The 26,717-nt window shown below is 42.9% G+C and overlaps 1 protein-coding gene across 1 annotated transcript; it reads left to right on the forward strand.

Annotated features, from left to right (window-relative positions):
- The first annotated feature begins 4,141 nt into the window (after positions 1-4,141).
- On the forward strand, positions 4,142-26,717 carry hook1 (hook microtubule-tethering protein 1). Its single transcript, XM_042056604.1, has 22 exons — positions 4,142-4,348; positions 5,837-5,922; positions 6,361-6,433; positions 6,980-7,030; positions 7,173-7,305; positions 10,668-10,735; positions 10,881-10,943; positions 11,850-11,933; positions 13,786-13,949; positions 14,069-14,209; positions 17,821-18,022; positions 18,294-18,404; positions 19,340-19,427; positions 19,551-19,617; positions 21,533-21,673; positions 22,055-22,142; positions 22,674-22,705; positions 23,799-23,881; positions 24,263-24,363; positions 24,948-25,049; positions 25,355-25,423; positions 25,710-26,717. Exons 1-22 carry the CDS (start codon positions 4,304-4,306, stop codon positions 25,863-25,865), a joined length of 2,148 nt encoding a protein of 715 aa, XP_041912538.1. The 5' UTR covers positions 4,142-4,303; the 3' UTR covers positions 25,866-26,717.

The following is a 26,717-nucleotide window of genomic DNA, read 5'->3' on the forward strand; positions in this document are numbered from 1 at the left end:
TCCTCTGCTCGCTTGCCGTGCTCTGTTTTGGTCATGTGACTGCCTGTGTACGGTCAAAGACTGATGAACTCCACCCACACGTTCTAAGTAGGTTAGGCCCAATAAATACAGACAAGCTGACCAATCATTTACCGTAAGTTTACACAATCTGGTGTGGTGGCCCACATAGAGAAAACACACAGAAAGGGCTCATATGAATTCCTTTGTCACAGATGTCATGGGGGGGGGGTCAAAGTGTAAGTCATTCATTTCTATACAGTATTCAAGAGTGCTTGGCTGACCAAAGAGTGCTTGGCTGACCAAAATGGCTGACCAAAACATTTCCTCGAATGCAATTTGTAGCCTTCCATACTAGGCCCTATTTTTCAGCCCTACCACAATGCCAAGAACATCGACAGCTACTAGCTCCACTACTACCAGTTAGATTTTTACCAATTTATATAAAAGTGAGTCATGAGAATTGGCGTAATAGCCAAATGCATTTCTTTGTCCAGTACCTTGCTCTAATCCCAGGAAACTCTTAATATGACCATGGCATGCATTTATTTTTATTTTTTTCCAAAAGGATTGCAGCAAATATTTAACTTACTGTCTTGCCCAATCACAAAAGGTCATCCTAACTAAAAATAGTTACTATCGATCCATCAGACAAGGTGATATGGCAAGGTTAGATCTAGGCTGAACAAACAGCTGCCCATTTCCCTCTCTTTCATTGGAGAACGGAGAGTATTTTAGGTCCACTATCATGTCACCCATAGTCTACTCCATGGGTTTTATCAAACATAACTCAAGGACAGAGGTCAGGTTGTCCAGGTTAAACCTATGACACCTATTTTTAGCTCTTTCTTTTGAACTCTCTTGCCAGTATGGTCACACTGACACTCAATCTCCTCAAACTCCTCAAACTCCTGTGCAACTAAAACAAAGCAATGATAAGTTCTGTAATTATGATGCTGATACATGTGCAATACTCTTACGTAAAAGTAAAGTGCATTTTAAAATGAATTCAAATAACAATTCATTAATACATGTTGTATGTCATATTAATTAGAGCCAAAAATGTAGACTGTATGATAATAATAAATAAACAACACAGAAAACCCCTATCTGTTCAGGTCAATAGTTCCCACTAATGTGTTTTCTACACAGGAAACTGCATACACTGCCAGTTACTACTAACAACCTTCATGGTAACACTAGTTTAATTACAAGGCAAATATTCCCTTGAACAGTTAGTCACAAACAACTGACCAAGTGGCACACAGAGTTCTAGGACACTGACGACACCATTTGGTGCGTTTGTAGCCAAATTGAGGTAAAATATCTCCCACAACACTAAACAAATTAATGTTTGACTTGCTTCTCACATTTCCTAAGTGCATGATGTGCCTACAACAGCACCTGTTCTTTGATACTGTTGGAACTGTTGAAACCTAAATTCTGACTTGTTTAAAGATGTAATCAATTAGTATTTTGTAATCTCGTTCCATTTCCTAATTCAAAAGGGCCAAACCTCTCAGTCTCTGCACGTGAGTTCACAGTTATCTTATCTCTTCCTTATTTGTATGACTGAAAATATAAATGTCACTACCACACATCTTCATTTTTCACAGACACACATTCATGATGTGAGTCTCACGTGGTGTCGTGGGCAAGCGCAGGGGCTACGTGCACTGTCTTTGTATGCACAGACACATGCTAGTTAACCAGCTCCTATATAGTATACAACAGCCTGGAATCAATATGTGTATAATAAGCATGTATGTATAAGCGACAGTTGGGCAGGGGTCAGCAACCTTTTCTCTTAGAAGGGATTTTTGACCAGAAATAAAAATATATCTGTGTGTGGCCGCAAAGATATCGGAACCATTTAAAAGAAATCAGTTTGAACATCTCTATCTTTATTAGCCTCAAGCATATGGCATATTCATACATCGCCATACTCTGCATATATGCTGTATTGTACAGTATAATATTTCCACTAACTGTTTATGTGTTGGGACAGCTTGAAGCTTAACGACTATATTAAATTGTTAGACATTTTTTATAACTTCCATTTTTAGAGAAAAATAGGGAGCCACTAGAAATGTGCTAAAGGGCTGCATGTGACCTTCGGGACGCAGGTTGCCTACCCCTGAGTTAGACAGATTATTAGAGCTTAGTCCTGAAGGTCATTTTCATTTAGCAATTAGTTTTCAATGACTACCTTCCTCTCAGTTGTACGATGGGGACAGCAGGAGCTACCTTGACTGTAGTTCTGCAATAATCTACAGTTTTCAGTTTCAAAATAATTGAGGAGAAATATGCTTATTTGAAGATGAGGGTGCACACCCATACACCATGCACATTTATGGCCTACATGTCACACCCTCCCTGAGATTGATGTGGAAACTGCAAAACACACCCAGTAGTAGACAGCCTATTTCACAATGTAACAGCTCTCTTTTAGAATATTTGGAATATTTTGACGTGTTACTAATGCCATACAATGTGCCACTTCCAAACTCTGTCAATACAATGTGATTCCTTAAATCAGTAAAAAGTTGTGAAATATGTCAATCAGTTTAAGCCGATTGACAAATATACAAAGGCATTGTGGATTTTTAAACTTAAATTGGAATAAACTTATACCAAAAATATAGTAAACAGTGTATAGTGCATACAGCCTTATTCAAGAAGGTTTTTTTTTAATGTTTGCAAATTTATTAGAAATAAAGAACGAAAATATAATATGTACATAAGTATTCACAGCCTTTGCTCAATACTTTGTTGTGACACCTTTGGAAGCAATTACAGTTTCAAGTCTTTTGGAATATGAAGCCGCAAGTTTGGCACACCTATCAGGTTGGATGGGGAGCGTCGGTGCACAGCCATTTTCAGAGCCACTCTAGGACATTCACAGAGTTGTCAGAGTTGTCCTGAAGCCACTCCTTCGATATCTTGGCTGTGTACTTAGGGTTGTTGTCCTGTTGAAAGATGAACCTTCGCCCCAGTCTGAGGTCAAGAGTGCTCTGGAGCAGGTTTTCTTCCAGGATGTCTCTGTACATTGCTGCATTCATCTTTCCCTCAATCCTGACTAGTCTCCCAGTTCCTGCCGCTAAAAAACATCCCCACAGCATAATGCTGCCACTACCATGCTTCACTGTAGGGATGGTATTGGCCACGTGATGAGTAGTGCCTGGTGTCCTCCAAACATAACGCTTGGCATTCACGCCAAAGAGTTCGATCTTTGTCTCATCAGACCAGAGAATTTTGTTTCTCATGGTCTGACAGTCATACAGGTGCCTTTTGGCAAACTCCAGGCAGGCTACCATGTGTCTTTTACTAAGGCTTCCGTCTGGCCACTCTAACATACTGTACAGCTCAATTTTCAGCTTGATTGCAAAGGCTGTGAATACTTATTTACAAGTGATTTCTTCATTTGTTATTTTTAATAAATTTGCAAAAATGTCAAAGTGTTTAAGTTGTCTTTATGGGGTATTATGTGTAGAATTTTGAGGAAAAAAATAAATGTAATCCATTTTAAATAAGGTTGTAACATAAAATGTGGAAAAAGTGAAGCGCGAATACTTTTCCTATGCACTGAATTATATATCAGTTATTTTCTGGTTTCCCTAGTGTGTAGCTGGTGAGTGGTGGGTGGCACTAATCCACTGCCTGTCCAAATTATTGGAAAAGCAAATGCATTCATACATTTGCTATAGAAAAAAACAGACGTCTGTTACTTCTGTTTGGCAAAAATAACTAAATTCTTGTCTTGTCTCCTTGTCCAAACAGTGTCACACATTTGTGTCAATAATTTGGTGAAAATATGCCCACATGCCTAACAGCTGGCATGAAAGCTGATTGTGGGCTGTTTCTCCACAGAAATGAAAGATTATCTCATATATGTAATAGCCTATAATGTAATGTAGGCTATAGGGAGGAACAACCTCTCATTTGTCCAACATGATTGGTCTCCTGGAATTAACAGCGCTGTCAGTCTCAACCGATTTCAAATATGATTGGATATCGTGATTCGTAGGGCGCTATGTACCATTGGTGTTTTATTCCTCGCTATTGCGCTCTTTATCCTGCCAGTCCCCCAATCACCGTCAAGTGTGTGCGCCGAGGAATGTACGTCCAGTTGCTTATTCATGAACCAACTACGGTCGTTTGACGACGTTGGTGCTCCTGTGGCCAGTTGTCTTACGCATCCGAAATAATGTACAGCCTCAGGTGAGGTCAAATGTTGTGGAAAAGCAAAACGCGTCGCTGACAGGTGGACGGAAATATCTGCCTGTCCTACTCGGAAGGAAGAAAGATGGATGTGAACAAAACGGTGCTATGTGAGAGCCTGGTCGTATGGGTATGTTTATGCGCTCAAGTTTTAATGTATTAGACTGAGTATCATTACTCCTGTGTTTCGATCGAATGAGGTAGCGTTCACCTGTCTCAGGTAGCCTACACCAACGTGTTTTCTTCCCTACTCCTTAAAACAATCGGGAAATGGTGGGCTGCCCGTCGTTAACTTGGCAGCCTAATATTTTCAGCCTACGATGGATGGCTAGGCTATACCCGTTCGCAACATGTATGAAGGCGGTGTATTGCCGGAGTAGCCTACTATTCTTAGTGAATTATTTTATCCAGTCGTGTATTTCTATTTTGCTTAGCATTGCTGCTACTATACGCGTGACGCTGGTAGATCAGAAGGCCAGCTCAAGACATAAACAGCGACTGCAACAACACCAAACTTCATTTATCCTTATCCGATTAAGACATTTAATCTGGTTAGCGTGGGGATATTTGTGGAATTCCAACGTTCGATCTTTTTTGTTCCCATTACCCAAGCGTAGCCTATTACCAGGGCAGAATGAGTTATCTTTTGTGGCGGTGCCTGCATCTGAGCCTCCTATCAACCGATATTATTATTTTGCGTGATATGGTAAAACTAGTCCCGGTGTCAGCCACGCACACCGCACGACAGCTTATATCTGACACTGCTTACGGAGGCTTGGAAAAAAGTGCTAGGGAAATCCCCACAAATCATATATTTCCTCTATATTAGCATGTGTAGTAACCTTTTGCCATTACAGAATAGCCTACCCGCTGGCAAAACCACTGGCCCTGTGATTCATTTCATTGTTTTATTGACCAAGGCAGCAACGAATGAAAGCTCACGCTGCTGCTTGTAGCCGTGGTTCATCTGCAGCATTGAGGAAGCTGCGGTGATCAGGGTAGCCTACACTACAAACTCAGTTTGTTAAAAGGCTTTGCAGAGCACGAGCAACCTGAAACATCGCACATTTAGTGCTCACGCTCCGGATTTTATCAATGTTCGCAGTCTGCGCTCTCGAATCTGTTTAGAAAGCGTAGCCTTTAACCTGCAATTCAGAAGACGTCGTTAGTGAGACAAATATTCTTTTTGATTTTCATGCTTATCAGTCTGCCTTACCCGGACAACACTTTGGTTCAGTCTTGGTTACTATTTAAATTGATTATGTTTGCATAGGCTACTACAGCTGTTAAAACAGATAACATGGTCATTCCAGACAGGTGCTCAATCAGAAAAGCAGAGCTGTTATAAATGGAATGGAAGGCTTTCCTGCAGCTGTGTTAAAGAACTGTGTTATTGCTGTATTTGTATAAATACAGTCCAAATCAGGCTAAATCAAATAACAACAAACCTTTTGGACAACTATAGTATTCTGGCATCATTACTATCAGTGTAAATAATGTTCCCCTCAATCAAGTCTGCTTTAGTTCGATTTAACATCATGGAGACCATCTCTGTGAATTCATTCAAGAAATGTAATTTGGTAATGAGATGAAAGATGCCTTTTTACTCTGCTCTCAGCTGCAGACCTTCAACACCCCGGCGCCATGCCAGACCGTGGAGGACCTAACCACAGGTGCAGCCATGTCTCAGGCTCTGCATCAAATGTAAGCCTACATCCACCACTATCACTTCTGTGGCTACTACTGCTGCTGCTGCTGCTGGTGTTCCCCTTCCCCTCATAAATCACACTCACTCTGTCCGTCGGCTTCAGCAACATTATTCATTCACACAGGACCTGGCCCTGTCACTGCCTGAATATTTCATAACCCATGCCCGTTGCATTGTGGGAAGTCTGTGGTGTCTCATTACTGTGCTGTGTGTGTATGTGTCTACCAGCTGTTTACACACAGTGTTTGGGTTGATTTATCCATATTGATATGAGATTCTATAGATCTACATAGCCACTGTTTAATGGGTCGGGATGCTGTAACTGAAACATACCTACTGTATCCTGGAGACAGGAGAGATGGCATGACCTGCACTTCAAAGTGTGTGGTGAGTTATGGAGCTGAATTGATCTGATGTGACATCTGCTTTTGCAGAGACCCCTCATGGTTCAGCGAGGGCTGGCTGAGCCGCATCAAGGAGGACGTTGGGGAGAACTGGAGACTGAAGGTACACTGACTGACTGACTTTCCTTAGCCCTCATTAGATTAGCACATCACAGTCACAGGCAACATTAGTACAAGCCTCCTCACCTCATGTGATTCCCCACTGCTTGTTTTATTACCCTTCTTTCACTGCCAGAAAATATGAGCATAGGACTTTTCTATAGATGAATGAGTTCAGGGAATTAATTTCCAAAGCACAGTTTGAATATTTCGAGTCCCAGGATTATGATTGATCAATGTGACTGAATTAACTAAAGTTGCACTGACTTGAAACTGTATTTACATGTCTGACTCACAGTCGGAGAAGTGTTGCATCAGACCTATGGCAATGGTTTCACTTCGTATAGCCAGATGAGCTGTGGGGAGAACATCTGTAATAGGCGAGCATTGAGAATAGCCGGATGGCTGAAACGTCTGCTCTTGCTCTATTAAAACTAGTTGCTCCTTTTTTGTAAGACTTTGTCTAGTCTTTTTTTCAGAGTGCGAACAACTTACAGCTTCATGAGAACATCTGTAATGAAAGCTATATGTATTTTTTTTTTTTAAATAGATGAACAACCTGAAAAAGATCCTTCAGATGATTGTTGATTACTATAATGAGGTAAGTGGCAATGTACACAAGGTTTCTTCCTGATGTGTGGTGGAAGGGCATATGTAGTCTGTGTTGTGTGTAAGAGTTGCTGTGATAGCCATTTCCACCCCCCCTCTCTTTCTCTCTCTCTTTCTCTTTCTCTCTCTCTCAGGTCCTGGTCCAGCAGATATCGGACTTCCCACGCCCTGATCTGGTGCGGGTTGCTGAGCACTCTGACCCGGTAGAACTGGGACGCCTGCTGCAGCTTATCCTGGGCTGCGCTGTGAATTGTGAACGCAAACAGGGTATGCTCCGCCAGTCTTGTATGATTATTTATATATAAACATACAGGGGAAATAAACACAATACTTGTAGCGATGCTAGTAACTAACTACAATTCTCAGTAGCTTGGCAGTAAAGTCACTATTTCCTGAATCAAGTAACTTTTCAGTAGCTTAACTCTTTTATTGATCAAGTAGCGTGGTAACGACCTCCAAAGCTATTTTTATATGGAATAACACATTTGAGAAGCAGTTTGTAGTCTAGAAAATAAATTATGTCATCCACAACACAAGCACTCAAGATTGTTTGGAACGGGGGTACACACTATCTGTGCAGCCATTCAAAGCGTTTTTTTTTTACTGCCCTCGACTTCCACGTGACTTTGAACCCCAATCGGACCATTGTGAGCATTGTTTTACATCCATCCGCATCTGCAGATGTCAGTAATGGGCTTAATCGTGCAGAGTCGTGAACTGAATGAAGAAAAGGATCTCAAACTAAAACAGGTTAACAGCAGGTGGACTTGAGATCTTTGTGACTGTGAGAAAGTTAGCGGGAACGAAATGGCAGAAGAAGGAGACGAGGAAGAATGTATTCAATCGCCCTGGCCATACCTTGATAAATATATGTCCTTGTGGTGGTTTGACCTCTGTAGTTTTGTTTGTTAAGCCTATTACTCCAGGCATTATTATTTACTGGCTGAAAGGTTCTAATAAGGAAATGGTATCCTAGCAATCTTTAGTCTTTGATTTAAGTCATTATAGTGACTCTGGCATGTATATTGATAACCCAATGGAATTGACTTTGCATGAATTTGGTAATTTAAACATTGTAGTAGTTTCTCATGTTGATTGCCATGTTAAGTTGGCGCAGCTTCACATGTAGTGAGCTACTTTTGCGGTGTTTGTGTAACTTAGCTTGCTTCATTCATGGCAGAGTAACTGGTAGCTTAGCTCACTACATTTTCCAAGTAGCTTGCCCAACACTGGCTACATACAGTGTGATATATAGATGTACATAAAGAAATACATATTTTTAACAAAAACACGGCGCTCACAATTACTGGCACCCCCTCTTGTAACACCTTCTTAAGTCTCCCTTTGCCAATACAACAGCTTGTAATATTATCTTGTGACACCCCATTAAGTTGGAGAATACAAAACAAGGGATTTATGACCATCTTTACAAAATCTCCCCAGATCGTTGAGATTCCTTGGTCCACACTTGTACATTCTCCTCTTTGACTCACCCTCCAGTAAACCATATTTGTTTTGATCTGGACGTTTGTTTTGGTTCATTGACCTGATGAATGATCCAATCATGACCATTTTTAGTGTCTTGGTAGAGATTGACAGATTTCCTTTGAGAATGTTCAAGTTTTTTTCTTGGTATTCATGATAACCATGCACCTTAATTAGGTTCCCAAGGCCTTTGGGAATAAAAACAGAACCCCAATAGCACAGGCTATGTTTTCGATGGTAACCCATCGTCAGTCAATAGTGAAAGTAATTAACTGTGTTTTACTGAAAGTAATTAACTGTTTTGTCGTTGACTATGACACCATGATGAAGTTTCACTTTGCCAATGAGTTCAAATAATAGATGAGTGCAGATGCGTGTATACTATACTCTGCTAGGCCTTAGTAAAGCATTATTTAATGGAATACCTGTTTCATACGGTCTTGCGTGCAAGCAGATTCCTTCAACTGCGCTGCTGACAATCAAAATTCCGATGCAGTGTTTGAAGTTGTGCTGCTTGCTGTTGAGGTGCAGCCGTGGCCTACTGGTTAGCATTTCGGACTTGTAACCGGAGGGTTGCCGGTTCATACCCGGTTCGAAGTAAGAATGGCTGAAGTGCCCTTGAGCAAGGCACCTAACCCCTCACTGCTCCCTGAGCGCCGCTGTAGCAGGCAGCTCATTGCGTCGGGATTAGTGTATGTTTCACCTCACTGTGTGTTCACTGTGTGCTGAGTGTGTTTGACTAATTCACAGATTGGGATAAATGCAGAGACCAAATTTCCCTCAGGATGTTACACCAAAAACACACCCATGACTGATTAAGAAACATAAGACCAACCTTTTTGCGCCAGGCGCCGACGTTTGATAACAAAACCACCCCCAATGTGGACTGGACAAACCCCGAAATATGTTTAAGTGCTTCGCCAGTGACCATGCGTTTTAGAATGCCAAAATATAGCCCCTAAAGTGTTTCTAGCCAAAGAGCGCAATTTTCATTTCATCTGACAATAGACCACACTTCGAGACGGTCACTGTACCATTTAGTAACTCGTGCCGTATACATTGGTAATTAAAAGACTGGACAGGCTTTTACCTTGCATGCCCTCTAAATAATCTATTAGCAGTTACGTCACTTCTGAAGATTTTTGGGGGAACTTGGTGACCCCAAGATGATACCTTTTTCTGTAACTCTCTGATAGTGATTCTTATGGAATTTTTTGCCTATTTTACCATCCTCCATACTGTGCATGGGGGCAAGATAACCATGGGTCTTTGTCCAAGCATGTTTGTCACATTTCCAGTTGATTGGAACCTTTTCATCGTTGTTTTAACTGTAAATATAGGCATTTTCAAGTCCAAGTACCTAGTTTTTATAGCCATTCCCTGACCTAAAAATTTCGACACACTTTCTTTTTATTTAAATTTAGTGTATTCTCTTGTCTCTCCGATGTTGAAAAATGACTAGGGGATTTAGCCTCTGTATCACTTTATTTTCATACCTTTCTAAAAGAAAGTCATGAACTACTTCTGAAAGTTCACAGACACTCTGATTAACTTTAAAAAGTTGAAATTAGATATGAAAATCCTTTACATATTTTGTATATAAGATTTTTCTAGGGGTGCCAGTAATTGTGAGCAATGTGTTTTTGTTAAAAATATTTATTTGTTTGACATTGCTTTTTCTTAGAATAAATTTGCTTCCCTTCAAGGGTGGATTGTTTTTATTGTGAAATTACAATAAATCGGCAAAAGATTATTTTTTATACCTGTTACTTTACCAAAGGTGCCAATAATTCTGGATGGTACTGTATGTTATTTTCTTATAGATTTCTCTCAAGAGTTAAATGTGGGTACCCCTGTCCTCCTGAGGTCCTCCCTCTTGTTCTTTTCACATAGCCCTAGAAAAATTGACATTTTCTAGTTAAACCCTGTGAGTGCCCTCAGATTAGACCCAAATACAATAGGTTAAGATTATATAATAATTCTGCAGGGACAACAAGAACAATAACAACATGCCCTCTTTACCTACTTTAGTCATGCTTTGATATGAATTTTGATAGACTTGGAAAGAGGTCTGTGTGTGTGTGTGTGTGTGTGTCAACGACTGAGAAAATGACTGTCTTTTGTTTATGACTGTCGTTCTTCAGAGTACATCCAAGTCATCATGACCCTGGAGGAGTCTGTGCAGCATGTGGTTATGACGGCCATTCAGGAGGTCTGTGTCTGCCACCCCTGACAGCTCACACACTTATCACCCTGCACCCACGCTTTAGGGCTGGCCACAGCTATAGGTTCTTTTAAACACACATTCCTGCATTGGGTGACAGACGTCTAATGAACATTGTGGACATTTTTTTCAGCTCATGAGCAGAGAGACCATGACCCACTTCGGAGCTGAGCCACTTGGGGACTTTGAGCAGCAGGTTAGTACTCAGAAAGTATTTCATTAAATGTCTGAAGCTGGATAGAGAACCACAGTTTGTCGGCCGGTTCTTGCACAACGAGTGAGCTCATTGACGTGTTGAAATGGAGAGATGTACATGGTGGCTAAGTGAGGAATTTGATATTTAAGTGGCATGGTTCATAGAATTCCCTAGTCATTTCTTTTTATTATTTACTCATTTACTCACTCTATTCCACACCAACACATTCCCTCCCCTTTTTTCTTTATTTATCTCACTCTTCTTCCCAAATTAATGTTCAAAAGTACTATCAGCATGGCAAGTAAACATCGTTTTTCCGACTGTCATAACATACAAGAACTAGAAATTGGAAAAGAACGCACACATTTACATTAGCAAATAAAACAAATCAGGACATAAGAACATACAGAAAATCAGAACATACATGATCAGTATATAGCCTACCTCTCACTCTCCTATGTGAGTCTCTCTCTTTCTCTCTCTCTCTCTCTCTCTCTTTCTGTCAAATTCAAATTCAAAAGGAACTTTATTAGCATGATCATAATGTTGTACAGTATTGCCAAAGCATTTGGGTCAAATACATCAAATGGGGAGGGGAGGAGGGGGTAACACACAAATAAAACAAATCTGTCTCTCTCTCCACCTCTCCTCTCTCTCTCTCTTTGGGGGCACTTTTATTCTGTCTCTATCTCTCTCTTTGGAAGGCATGTCTTATCATGTCATGTCCAATACTGCATGTTTGTTTGTGTGTTTGGTATGTTTCTGTTTTCTTTCTTAGTGTGTGAAGCACTTTGGTCCTAAATGTCCTATATAAATTAAACTTACTTATTTACTTACTTACTTATTCCCCCTTCTCCCTCTCTTTCTCTCCCTCCATCTCTGTGTACCTGCATGTCTGGCCACTAGCTGAAGAAGACCATGGAGGACCTGGCAGAGGTGATTGCTGAGAAGGAGGAGCTTGCTCAGCGTTGCCAGGAGCTGGACATTCAGGTGAGTGCAGTTTACCTGTCCACCTCCCATCTGCCACACTGCTGCAGATAGAAACACACTTTGCAGACTGCAGACGCTGCTACAAAGAGGATGAGGCCAGAGCTGGGCTCAAACTACAGGATTTTTAAATCATATACCAATCTGCTGTCTCGTCATTTCACTTACTCTCGGAGGAGATTATCATAATGCATTTTCAGAAACGTTATGTTCCATTTTAATAATGATACTTTCTCAGAACGTTTCGGGCCTGCTTTTGGTAGTTAGTTTGTGTTTAGGCGTAGGCACAGAATTGTGCTGTGAGCGGGCATTTGCTTACCTGTCAGTGTTGTTTTGCCCTGAGCGAGGGTGAGTGCGAGAGCTCAGCTCTGCTGTGATGAGGTGTGTTAAGGATGGGCAGGTATAGCTGATTGACTGGATTCTTCTGTCTTCTGTCTTCTCACGGCACCGTTGGCCACTGGCCATGGACGTGTGTCGCTGATTCTGGAACCTCTGCGAGGATTATGTTGTTGTTGTTGTTGTTGTTGTTGTTGTTTCTCTCCTGGGGCACAGTGAGCCTTGTCCTGCCTCTATTCTAGTTAGCATGTCTATTGATGACATCAGTGTTTAGCACTTGCCTAAAGTGCTGTTTTAATAAGATATATTAGGCTACCTTACATAACTTCATTTTAAAAGCAAGGCTGTGTTTTTCTAGCTGTGCCTTTGAAGCGGTTTGTTTTCAAGTGTCTTCACCCTTTGACGCAAACTGTTTTATAAGCTTACGGTATATATTTTGAAGCGCCAAGGGTTATTTAAATGCATAATTCTGTGTGATTGGCTGAATATTGACACTTCACCAAAACTGACTTTTGACAGAGTTGTAAAGCACACAAACAACATGGTTCCATGGTCACTTTGAGGTGAGTCTAGACAGCTGCACTGGTCTTGAACATTACTAAAAACAACTGTGTCTTTGGGGTGCTTACTACCCGGTCTAAGCAGAGCGGGTCTCTCTTTAATTCATGTCACTTTAATCCTGCATCTGCATTGGGGAAAAGCTCCCCACCCATGTATGTCTAACACAACTCTAACTGTGGCGGGGGGTTTCAGATGAAACAACAGAGCTGTTTGTATCAGTTCTGTGTGTGTGTGTGTGTGTGTGTGTGTGTGTGTGTATTAATACCTAATTTATGCTTGATTCTTAATTTGTCTTAGTTTTACTTGCAATGGCTGGGGTTTTATATATTAACTCACTTGTCCTCTTTGCCTTAATAAACATTAATGTTGTGTTATTTTTGCAAATGTCATTCTATATGTGTTTTACGATCTCTTTGACGTACAACATCTGAGGAGCCTATATTATACTCGGCCCACACCATTCGGGATCTTGCCCTGTACAGGTTACTGGCTGTTTTCTCCTATTGCCAATACTTGCACTGTGGATGGATTTCCTTACCTTGAATGAAAAGCATCACAACAGACAAACAAACAATCTACAGTACATACCCCCCATAGTATGCACAATGTTTTTCAGTTTGTTGTTTCAGTGTTTGTATATTGCTGTTTGTTTTTGCTTTTGTTCAGAGCTATGAGATTGTGTTCAGTCAACATTTATTTGAATAGTGTCTTTGTGCAAAGCATGTAGTGGGGCATTGGAATTCAAGCTGTTGGAAGGTGATCAGGTCTTAGCACTGTGATCTGGGAAAAGTTTGTGTGTAGTCCCACAGTAAAGCAGAAAAGCACAACAGATCTAACACAACCCATGACAGTATGTCATAACAACTCTGAATATACTAAACCAAACAGTGGCTTGTTTACACTTAAAAAAGAGAGGGAGAGAATAACCATTTTACCTTTTGACCCGGGCTGTAAACAGGTCACAGTGCTGCAGGAGGAGAGAAACAGCCTCCTCGCAGAGAATGACGTACTTACGGACCGAGCCAGTCAGCTCGACACGTTTGACAACCCCAGCACTCCGTCGGGCAAGAAGCACAGCCAGCTACAGTTTCAGCTGGAGCAGCTCCAGGAGGACAACTTCCGGTGGGATAGACTATATATAAAAACATTTTTATTTTAATTATGATATTTAATAAATTATATAAATTCTTGGTATGTGCTTTCGTGTCTGTTTACGTGTGTGTGTGTGTGTGTGTGTATAGACTGGAGGCTGCTAAAGATGACTACCGGATCCACTGTGAGGAACTGGAGAAGCAGCTTATCGAGATCCAGCATCGCAACGATGAGCTGACCAGCTTGGCTGAAGAGTCTCGTGCACTCAAAGACGAACTGGACATTCTCAGGTAGACTCAGCCAGATGTGATCCTCTTTGAGATCCTCTGTGGATCTCACTGTTTTGATTCACCTTGGCCTTGATTTACAGTTGATTAACCCTTCGTAAGACTGACTGCATTACACCTTACTTTTCCTTGTTTTTGATTGCTAATTTTGTGAACATTACATTACATTACATTACATTACATTACATTTGGCTGACGCTTTTTAACCAAAGCGACTAACAACATGGTAAACAGTAAGTTTTAGAACAATTCTCACAATTTTAGGACAGTTTAAAAAAAACATTAGAGTACAGTAAGAGTAAGTGCGTCGGTAAGTGCTGTTTTTAACAGTTACTTGTCAGTTTAAAAAGGCTGGTGAGTGCTAGGATCAGTAAGACTTGTTGTAAGTGTTGCTATGAGAGTAGATGTTCTCTAAAGAGCTGGGTCTTCAGGAGTTTTTTGAAAGTGGAAAAGGATGTCCCTGCCCTTGTAGGAACTGGCAGTGTGTTCCACCAACGAGGAACAACAGATGAGAAAAGTTTGGATTGGCTTGAGCGTACCGGTGGTAGAGCTAGGCGTCGTTCGTCAGAGGAGCGCAGCGGTCTGGAGGTAGTGTACATGTAAGTCTGTATGAGGGCATTCAAGTAGGTGGGAGCAGAACCGGAGACTACTTTGTAGGCAAGCGTTAGAGACTTGAATTTGATGCGGGCCGCCATAGGTAGCCAGTGTAGCTGGATGAGCAGCGGGGTAACATGTGCCCTTTTGGGTTGGTTGTAGACCAGGCGCGCCGCCGCGTTCTGGATCATCTGAAGTGGTTTCACTGCGCAGGCTGGGAGACCTGTCAAGAGGGCATTGCAGTAGTCGAGTCGTGAGATGACTATTGCCTGAACCAGGAGTTGGGTAGCATCTTGAGTCAAGTAAGTCCTGATTTTCCGTATGTTGTAGAGTGCAAAACGGCATGACCGGGCGACTGAGGCAACATGATCCGAGAAGTTTAGTTGGTTGTCAAGAACAACTCCTAGATTTCTTGCAGTCCTGGTCGGTGAAACAGACAGGGAGTCAAATTTGATGTTGATGTCGTGGTGTATGGTAGGTTTAGCTGGGATGACCAGCAGTTCAGTCTTTGAGAGGTTCAGCTGGAGGTGGTGTGCCTTCATCCATGTAGCTATGTCTGAAAGGCAATCCGAGATCCGTGCTGAAACCAGGGGGTCGTCAGGTGGAAAGGACAGATAGAGCTGTGTGTCGTCTGCATAGCAGTGGTATGAGAAGCCGTGCGAACGGATAATCGGTCCCAAGGAGGTGGTGTAGATAGCAAAGAGGAGGGGGCCCAGCACTGAGCCCTGGGGGACCCCTGTGGTGAGATGGTGAGGTGCGGATAGCTGACCAAGCCATGATGCGTTAAATGAGCGTCCTGTGAGGTAGGATTCAAACCAGGAGAGAGCAGAACCGGAGATTCCCATGTCAGCGAGTATAGAGAGAAGGATACGGTGATTAACCGTGTCAAAGGCAGCTGATAAGTCAAGCAGAATGAGTACTGATGACCGAGCGGTCGCCCTGGCTTCTTTTAAGGCTTCTGTTACAGACAGCAGAGCCGTTTCGGTAGAGTGGCCGCTTTTGAACCCAGACTGATTTGGATCCAGAAGGTTGTTCTGTGAAAGGAAGTCAGAGACCTGTTTGGAGACTGCTCGTTCAATGCCTTTGGATAGGAAAGGCAGTAGTGAGACAGGGCGGTAGTTCTCGACTTGAGCAGGGTTGAGAGAAGCTTTCTTAAGTAACGGTGTTACCCGGGCCATTTTGAACGCTGTTGGAAATGTGCCGGAGGTTAGCGAGGCATTGATCACATGTGTGATAGCTGGAGTGATGGTCGGGCTGATGGACTGAAGTAGGCTCGTAGGTATAGGGTCCAGCGAGCATGTGGTAGGACGGCTGCATGTCAGGAGTCTGGACACTTCACTCTCGGAGAGAGGCGTGAATGCTGAAAAAGTTGTTCCAGCAGTCCCTAGAGGTTGTAGGAGTGCGGTATCTGAGTCAGATGCGTTGAGTGGGCATGTAGAGAATTGACTGCTGATTGCCGCCACTTTGTTTGTAAAAAATGAGGCGAGGGTATCTGCAGTAAGGCTGGATGGAGGAGGAGGCAGCTGAGGGTTGAGTAGCGATTTGAAGGTTGAGAAAAGTTTTCGAGTGTCTGTAGCGCTGTTGATTTTGTCATGGTAGAAAGCAGTCTTAGCAGCAGTGATGCTGGCTGAGAAGGAGGTCAGGAGTGTCTGGTAGTTTTTGAGGTCGTCAGCTAGTTTGGATTTGTGCCATTTCCTCTCCGCGGCTCTGAGTTTGGTGCGCTGCGATCGGAGGGTATCATTTAGCCATGGATGAGAATGTTTGGATCGAGCTGGCCTTGTGGTAAGAGGGCACAGCTCGTCTAGACACGAGGTCAGTGTGGAGCAGAGCGAGTCAGTGGCTTCATTAACCTCCAGAGAGGAGAAGGTGTTGAGTGGAGGTAGACCGGAGGCAACCACAGAGGAGAAGTGCGTTGGAGACAGGTTCCGGATGTTGCGGCGGAACGTGACCATCGGCTGAGGAGCCGGAGGCTGTTCTGACAGGCTGACGTTGAACTGGATGAAGAAGTGGTCAGAAAGATGGAGAGGCGTCACCATGAGGGTGTCTGTGCTGCAGTTCCGAGTGAAGATCAAGTCAAGCTCTTTGCCAGCTTTGTGAGTCGGTGGGCTTTGAACCAGTTTGAGGTCAAAGGAGTGGACCAGGGCCAAAAAGTCCGCTGAGCCTGGGGCATCTAAGTGGATGTTCATATCACCGAGAACAAGAAGCGGACAGTCATGCTCAGGGATGGAGGATAGCAGAGTGTCAAGTTCGTCAATAAAGTCGCCTAGTTGGCCTGGAGGGCGGTAGATGACCAGCACGTAGAGTTTTGCTGGGGCGATCACTGTGATGGCATGGAACTCGAATGAGACATATTTGTTTGAAGGCAGTAGCGGGGTGAATTTCCATTTGTTGGAGATCAGCAGGCCCGTCCCGCCTCCTCGTCCAGATAGGCGAGGGGTGTGGGATAGTGTAAGGTTAGTGGAGAGTGCAGCCGGGGTGGCAGTGTTCTCTGGTTTGATCCAAGTCTCAGTGAGAGCAAGGAGTTCCAACGAAAGGTGGTTGGCATAGCCAGCTATGAAGTCGGTTTTGTTGACTGCGGATTGACAGTTCCACAAGCCCATGGAGAAGGAGGTTTCTGTCGGAGAGGACCGTTTAAGTTCCTGGAGGTGAAGGGGATTTCTGCCCCTTTTGACATGATGCCGTTTTCTGCAATGGCCGGTGATAACAGATATGGTGGAACGGCACATTTTGCCGTTGTCGATGCCTGTGCTCGGTGAACTTGCACAGGTAAACTTGCTTGTCTTGACCGTGTCCGTCTTAAACGAGGCTGGCTGAAACGAAGGCTGCCGCTTATGCTGACGCTTCAGCAGCTGCCACTATTTTTATTCTTCTAGGAATTACATGCAGCTGTCCTCCTGTCCCACTAATGATGCATCAGCGTAGACCGCCCTCTGACGTTCGCACAGCTTAGATTGTTCAAAAGGGTGTTAATTACTGTCAACTGAACGTGTGTGTGTGTGTGTGTGTGTGTGTGTGTGTAGGAGCTGCTCTGACCGGGTGGTAAAGTTGGAGGCATCGGTGGAGACCTACCGTAAGAAGCTGGATGACCTGGGTGATTTGCGGCGACAGATGAAGGCCCTGGAGGAGAAGAACATGACGTACATGGAGAACACGGTCAGCCTGGAGGAGGAGCTCCGCAAGGCCAACGCTGCCCGCACCCAGCTGGAGACCTACAAGAGACAGGTGCAGTGCACACACACGCACGCACACACACACACGCACGCACACACACACACGCACGCACACACACACACACACACACACACACACACACACACACACACACACATTTGTGTACATGCTCACACACGCACGCACGCACACACACACACACACACACACACACACACACACATATATATTGGTGTAAATGCGCACACATTCACACCCCCACATACTGTATAGCAGAAACGCTTGTGCCAGAGTTTGTAGCCTTTTTCTGTGTCCCTGTCAGGTCCAGGAGCTGCACAGGAAGTTGTCTGAGGAATCTCGGCGGGCGGATAATTTTGCCTATGAGATGAAGAAGCTGGAGGAGAAGCATGAGACCGTGCTGAAGGAGAGAGAGGTACACTGGGGTGGTGTGTGTGTTTTGGGTGGGGTGGGGGGGGGGGGCGTACAGATAACCTGGCCTTTGAGATGAAGAAACTTGAGTGATGTTGTCTGATTGATTATTAGCAATTTTCCAGATTAAATTCACATAGCAATAAATAAATGCAACTAGGCATTACATTGACCAAAACAAATGTTGACTGAAAAAGTGTAGGTTGAAGCTTTGGCTTAATATCCCTACCCTTTTCATATAGCACATTCTTATAGGTTACCCCTATGCAAACAAACAAAACAAAACAAAACATGAGAAACAAGATATATAAAAAAAAAAAAAACATACAGTGGAGCAAAAGTATGCTTCTCAGAAGGACAGGACGGTGAAGAGAGAGACAGGAAGTAAGTGGGAGAGAGAGGGGGGTGGGATCAGGAAATGACCCGGGTCGGACTCAAACCTGGGTCACTATGGGCACTTGGGCCCAATTCTAGTACAGGTGCTGTAGCCATTTGCGGCAATAATATTAATATTATGATTATTAGTAATAATAATAATGATGTTGGACGTTTTTGGCAGACTGACTGTGCAAGCTGACTCTTGCACAGTCAGCTCCTGAGGAATGGATGTTGGCCTGTCTAGCTGGATTGCTAAATCCAAGATGTTGTTGTGCAGTCAGTTGTCGTTGCGACAGTCACTTCTTTTTGTGCGTATAGTTGCAGCCATAGGTAGTCCAGTTTGATGTTAACGAGTAATACCTCCACCCCAGTCTTTTTTTTATGGAAGTGAATGCAGAATGTTTGCAGTGGACAAAGGTTATTTGTTGACTTACTCACAGTCTTGTAATCATCTACACAGTTTCAAGTTTGTGAACATTTATTAATCCACAGAACATGTGAGCATGCCCATTGTGCCAAACAAAATGAAAATTAAGTTTACTTGCTTTGTGATCCTAACAGAGGATCATAATCGAACGGGACTCTTTGAAAGAGACCAATGAGGAGCTTCGATGCACACAGGCCCAGCAAGACCAGCTCCTACAAGCAGGTGTGTGATTGGTAGCATCAAGAATGAAAGCATCATGAGTCAAATAGCATCAAGAATGTTAGTTCTATACACTACTATAGTGGTGGCTTCTGTTTACATGTTTGTGTCGTGTCTTTATTTCAGAGAAGATCCAGACTGATAGTCCAAGCCATGACAACCTTGCAGCAGAGATGCTGCCTATCGAGTACAGGTGAAGGAGCACATACATACACGCACACTTGCACGCACACACATACACATACACACACTTCACAGTATTGGGACACCACAGGCTTCCCACAATGCAACAGGAACACACATACACACACACACACACACACACACACACACACACACACACACACACACACAGGTGTTTGCTTGCTTACTTGCATGTATTGTATACAGTATACTCATATTAAATATGACATTTAAAGCAACACCAAAGAACTTTCCCTCTGTTGCACGCACGCTATTTGTTTATCCAGCAGATCCAGAGATTTGTTTATGGCTTTGCAAATAATGATGTCCACAGACAAGGTAGAATATTTTGCATGACTTATAAAAGTACGATGTATTGCGACATCAGATGCAAGTCAAATTTGTAGTTTCTTATGTCTCATTCCATCGAACTACAGATCCGCTACCCAACCTGGCAAACTTACATAGTGCGGTTATAGCCGATAGAGGGCCGCGAAGCGAATGCAGAATTGCCGTTCACCCTGTTATGAGTTGATGAACCACTGAAACGATTTTGGAAACATTATTTTAAGGTACAAAAAACTCTTTGGTGTTGCTTTAATGGATGAACAGAGTATTTTACCTTGATCTCTGATGTTAAAGTGTAATTCTGGAGTAATTTGAACTCAGGTCTCATGGTGTACTTCTGTGAGAGCACTTTCATGCAACACCCTGTGTGCACTGGGCTTACTGGCGGAGTACGTACATTTTAACAGAATAGTGCCTCATATCGAACACCAAGTCCATGCACTTAATGGCGCTATGACGATTGCAACATTTAAATATAACTTTATGGGTGTCCTCTAATCAACAGTGACATGGTCGTGCTGTGTCAAGACAGTAATGTTATAACTTTCAAGTTTGAAAATGCTCCCTCCCATTCCGCTATGTAGCCAAGATGTAGCAGTGCACTTCATGTCGTTGGAATTTTCAGTGTGAACACCCTCACACACTGAAGTTAGGTATTGTAAGCGCAGAAATTTGCCATTTGAGACAGTGAGGGTCTTTTCCACCATGACAATGTGTCTAACACACCCTTGAGAGCTAGATTGCATTGAACGAAGGTGTATAAAATCTCTCTCTGGTACTCTTACTAAGTTCTTGATGCTTTGTTTTATGTGTAGGGACTGTATTCATACTACTGCAGAAGTATGGTGCTGTTTTGAGCATTATTAGTGGTTAAAAAATGGCGTTTTGAATACGTTTGGCGCACTGCCCTTAGTACTTGCACTGTTAGCCTTTTGGGCTGTAGGCGCTAAAGCCGGTCAAACCCAGTACTCCTATCAATGTAATCTAGCTCTCGAGGGGGTGTTCGACTCGTCATGGTGAAAAAGACCCTGGGTTTAAATTATTTTGGAATTACACTTTAACATGGAAGATATGTTTGGTCTGTCAGAGTTTGGTCTGTAAAGTTTAGTCTGACAAAAACATGCTCAGATTCCATTTCACAATCCCAACACCCTATAATTAGGCTGGGGAATAAAATGGCTCCATTTGAGCAGATATCTAGTGTCCACTTATGCTTATCTGGCACCCACATGAATAAATAAGGGAGTTTTATGCTAATTGGCTGCCTTGCAGAAAAAAGACTGCTCACAACAGGCTCCAGGAATTTCTAGCTGAATCTCCAACCGAAAGTGGTAACCAGTGTGTGGGGGGGGGGGTGATCATAGGGATGGTTTGCGTCACAGTCTGTGTTTGGTGTCACACCGAACAGTTTTTTAAAAAAAAAAAAAAAAATGTTTTGTGGTATTTTCAAAGTCTGAAATTTGCACAACAAAGAGAAAACAGCCGTGTGTCCGGTTCACAGCAGCTTCGTGACCATGCCACACCGAACTCCCCTTTCTGTTTCTCCTCTCTGTACTAATGTGCTCTTGTCTGTCCAGGGAGAAGTTCATTCGGCTGCAGCACGAGAACAAAATGCTGCGTCTGCAGCAGGAGGGCTCGGAGAACGAGCGCATCGCCGAACTGCAGCTGCAGCTGGAAGCGGTGCACCGTGAGCGCAGTGAGCAGGAGACTGAGACCAGGTACAGCCAATCACAGCGCAGCAGCAGATGACCATCCTACCTAATCCTAACCCCCAAGCACCCAAAGTCCCTCCCCTACATTCCTCAAAGAAACCTTGACAGTCTTTATACTGTATGTATCCAGAGCATCTCTGACTGAAAAGGAGGATGCATGAATACATTGACTTCCTTTGTGTTTTAGGCAGTGCTATTTAGGCGGAACTTTTGACTATCATCTGGCTCAAACTGAGAGAAGGCATTTTAGGACCCTTAAATAAATACTGTCAAGCAGTATGCCATGTGATACGCAGTGTGTAAGCAGCATATGAACCAGCATGATCCCAGCTGCAGCATCAGGTTGTGTGTGTTTCATTATTTGTCCCCATCCCCTTGCACTTTCAGGTTAAACAGTGAGCGGATCAGTGAGCTGCAACAGCAGGTGGAGGACCTCCAGAAAGCCCTGCAGGGCCAGGAGACCAAGCCAGAGGACGTGAGCATGTTTTACACACTCTTGTCCTATTCCTACCCATTTCACATGATCTGTTTTGCTGTGCAGCTGAGGTTGCGCATCAGTTCTCAAACCTTGTGGGTTTTTTTATAGGCCCAGTGTTATTCTTGTGTTTTCTTCCCATTTGTTTTGATGTGGATTTTAAGGCTGTGAACAAGAAACACTGAAATAGATAAGTCGTAGCATCACAGCATTTTAGGAGTTTCTCTAAGAATATGGTAATATTTATCAGTTTCATCCAGATAAGCTTCTCATCCAAACTTTTAGTTTTATTCAGATTAGCTGCTATCCTTTAAATAACATACTGTGTTATGCCCTTGTCATATTGAAATAAAAATTGACCATATAAACATACATGTATTTTTCTATGTGGTAGCAGAAATCCTGTCAAATATGGTAAAACATTTGCTTGAGAGGTCTGCTAGTGTAGTGATTGGCATGATGTTTCTCTACGGAAATGAAATGTGGTTTTCCACTCTGCTAACTGCCTCTTTCTCTGGCATCTCTTTGCAGTCTCACCTCAAGAGGAAACTGGATGCCCACATGTGAGTAACCTTGATGAATCCTAGGCTTATCACACAGAAAGACATAGCTGCTTACAGGTTTCTGACTTAGGATGCGAGTTTGACAGCGTATTTTGCCAACAATGCATGTGCATTGTGGCCAGAGTGAGGTCAGACACACGAAGTGGGCAGAGTCAGAGATCCATAGATAGATCAGAATTTAACACTGGTTGCATGTGATTGGTTTATTCAAATTCACTTCCCCGGAGAGGCGTCGTCCATTTCAGAGTCCCTGCCTCCCACTAGCGTCCCACTACCTCAGGGCCCATAGCTGCTTACAGACTTCTCATACAAAAAGACATACTGTACGTAGCTGCTTACAGGCGTCTCACTTAAAAAGACATAGCTGCTTACAGACTTTAAAAAAAAAAACGTAAAAATATATAAGCCACGTGTACATGGACTTTTTTTGTCAATCAGCTTGAAATGAATCTGATTTGAAGATCTCAATCGAACTGTTTACATGGACGCTAAATAAACAGATTGGCATTTAATCTGCGTTTACATTTAGAAGCTCCTCGTTGTTTTCCATGGACACTCCTTTGTTTATGTCACTGTGCATTATTACCACATAGGGAACACCTGCACAGAAAGAAGAAATGTACTCCATCGATCGGAGTACTTGTTTATATGAGTGCATTTTTCAATTGATCAGATTATCAGAACAGAGTACACCACCTCTCTCGATCCAATTGGTAATTTAGTCAGATCTGTCTGAACCCGATTGGTTGTGGTGTTTTGCATGAGGCATTTTTATTCTGATTGAGCCATTATTCTGTTTCTAATCAGATTAAAAGTGTCCATGTAAACGGGCAGAGATAGTGTCACTGGTTTGAAAACTGACCTCAAAGTGCTCTTGAGTCCTTTTTGGTTTGGTTAAAGGACTGACCTCTGCTAAATGTCACTCACTTTCCTTTGTATGGAGCCCCTGAAGGAGACGGGCAAAGAAAATTTCTCAAGTTTGTAAACACAATACATAATCATTTTTCAGTGTCCCCATAACTTTGCTTTACTTTTTATTATTTCCTGCATTTCACACCTGATATCTGACAGAGGCTGCTTCTTTTGGTTTTAGGGTGCAGCTGAATCAAGCCCAGGATGAAATAATGAAGAAGAAAGAGCTTCTCGAGGACCTCCAGCCAGATGCCACTCAGAATGGTAAGACCTGCATGGCTGGAGTCTGTAAGTCCACTGCAGTGCCACTGATGAGATACAAACATCAGTATTCGCCATGTTAGCTCTGGTCCCTGCCCTTATCTTCTAATGCAAGGACATAATTTGGCACCCCCTATGGCTGAAAACCATTTCCACAGAGGTTTATTCTAAACAATTATTGGGGTGTGAATAAAGTACAAATGGCCCAGTCTGCTTACTGTCCTCCATTATTCATGGTTGTGGTGAGTGAGAAGTGGGCCAGTGTATGTCTGAGAGCAAACTGCTTCATCTCTCTCTCTCTCTCTCTCTCTCTCTCTCTCTCTCTCTCTCTCTCTCTCTCTCTCTCTCTCTCTCTCTCTCTCTCTCTTTATTTTGCTCTCTCAGCTCTGAAACTGGAGGAACTCATGGCTGCACTTAAGAAGAAGGATGAGGACATGAAGGCAATGGAGGAGAGATACAAGATGTACCTGGAGAAGGCTCGCAACGTAAGGCCCTCATAGCCAATCACTATTAATTTCAGGAGCCCTCACATAAATGCTGGGCTCCTAATTCATTTTCTGCTATGCTTGTAAGTCTTCAGAAAATTTTAAGGAGCTGGAAAGATTTTTAGATGATTTATTACATGCTTGCTAGTACAGTATGTTAATTCATGTTTTGATATAGTTGGTGAGGTGAGGTCTTGCTGTGAGAGGTGTATTTTAGGTTTATCTGTCCTTCACTTGACCTAGAAGCCTATAAAACATGCTTCAATTGAAGAATGTCTCTTTGAAACCAAAAGACAAAAAATTACACCTTCCTTCAAAGATTTGGTATGAGTCAATAACAGACATTTGTAGTCGTATGCATTTCTCATTTTCAGAGTAATTCTTATGCTTCTGACCTCCATCATTTAACTCCTCATTCCTCAGTGGTCTATATCAGTGCCTTTGCAAGCCCCTCTCCTCTACTGGGGGTTTGTCTGAGAGTGAGATTCACACACAGCAGGGCTCTATAATTCACTGACCTCCTTTCCATTTGAGTGGAGTAGAGGGGAGTAGAGTAGAGGCTAATTGTTTCTCTGTCTCCCCAGGTGATCCGCGCTCTGGACCCGAAGCTGAACCCAGCCTCTGCGGAGATCCAGTCTCTGAAAAACCAGCTCTCTGAGAAGGAGAAGAGAATCGGCTCTTTAGAGGTGAGATCATTAAAACCAGCCGGCACTCTTGGAGAGGCTTGGCCTTCCATGTTGCCTGCTGTGATCATGAGACCAGACGTGCATTCAAGTTCACAAACATAGGCATTAGGCAAACGTTTATTGACCGTTTGCTGTTTTTCTTGAGTGCACTAATGTTTGGGAACACTTGCAAACAGTCTTACACATAATCGTTCAAATTTAACAGTTCAAAGGAAACAAGTTCATCCTGAATTTCAAAGAGTTTGAATGCACCTCAGAGGTGCATTATTTCATGTGATTTCATGTTGTGTCTTTGTCTACGTCAGAGAGAATGTGAGCAAGCCAAACTGAGGGAGTATGAGGAGAAGCTGATCGTTACTGCATGGTACAATAAGGTGAGCCTCAAATCATTATTCTCTGTTTCTGAATATCCAGAGAACTGACATTTTGTTTTTCTCTCTGGTCAGAGTTGTACACCTAATGTACATTGATTAAATGACATGTAATCTATTTTAGAATTGATTTAGTATATAATCATCAAACGTATTTCTGTTCAGTGAAGCATGTAAACACTACCTCTTTCTCTCTCTCTTTCTCACTCTCACTCTCTCACTCTCACACACACACACACACACACACACACACACACACACACACACACACACACACACACACACACAGAGCCTGAACTTCCAGAAGCTGGCAATCGAGTCCCGCCTGGGCGCTCGCTCCAACTCTTTGTGCCCCTCTGGCCAGTCCTTCCTGGCCCAGCAGCGGCAGGTGACCAGTTCCCGGCGGACGGTCTCGGTCAACACACCTGCTTCCTCCTCCAAGTGAAGGAATCTTCCACCCTTTTCTCCTCTTCCTCTTCTCTGCCCTCCCTTTGTCTCTTTCTCGGCCTCTCTTTTCACACCCTCTCTGATGTGCACTTAAGTGACCTTAAGGAAACTGGTCGGTATCCCACAGCTGCCACTTCTACAGTACACACACACTAGCACTGAGGTCAGACACCTACACACACACACATGCACGCAAGTACACACACACACACACACACACACACACAAAACCACCACACTAACATCTCTTGACACACTAACATCAATTGAGTAAACATAGTCTTGCTCACACCAGCACACATAGTCCTGTATGTTCGTAGCAAAACACTCCTGCCCTGTGACGCCTATTGTACTATTCCAGGGCACACCTCTTCGCCTTTTAAAGACCACTTTCATCACATCAATTTAATCATAATCACTACACCAGGACAATTTTAAGTGTGATGGCAGCCTCAATACAAACAGGGAAAGAGAAAGCATAATTACGTAATGTTGGATAACAGTAACTTCGGGGTTTTTTTTGTGTTTTTTTAAACAATGGCTAGCATGTCTGCTTTAAGCTCAAATTATTCTATAACCATAGACCATACTATGCAGTAAAGATATAAGGACAAGGGGCCATCTGTGCACAATTTCAACAGTGTCATTCTTAAGATACAGGAAGTACTTATCATACTGCTGCTTGGCACTCTTCATTCATAGGACACTCGCTAGATCAGAGTTGCTGTAGTGGCATGGGTATAACCTAAATCTGGTGCTGGACACCAATAAAGCTTTTGTTGCTTTTTTTGCTCTTTCTGTATGAGGAACTACACATCTCAGTCTTAATAAATAATAATAATAATAAAAA

This window comes from Alosa sapidissima, chromosome 12 (genome assembly GCF_018492685.1).
Source record: "Alosa sapidissima isolate fAloSap1 chromosome 12, fAloSap1.pri, whole genome shotgun sequence".
In the NCBI taxonomy this organism is placed as follows: domain Eukaryota; kingdom Metazoa; phylum Chordata; class Actinopteri; order Clupeiformes; family Clupeidae; genus Alosa; species Alosa sapidissima.

What these genes read in the sequence shown, in the direction of transcription:
- hook1 (XM_042056604.1), top strand. Translation starts at nt 4,304, where the DNA reads ATGGATGTGAACAAAACGGTGCTATGTGAGAGCCTGGTCGTATGG. An exon ending in TTGTTGATTACTATAATGAG is followed by an intron (nt 7,031 to 7,172) that starts GTAAGTGGCAAT and finishes TCTCTCTCTCAG; the next exon opens with GTCCTGGTCCAGCAGATATC. An exon ending in GACGAACTGGACATTCTCAG is followed by an intron (nt 14,210 to 17,820) that starts GTAGACTCAGCC and finishes GTGTGTGTGTAG; the next exon opens with GAGCTGCTCTGACCGGGTGG.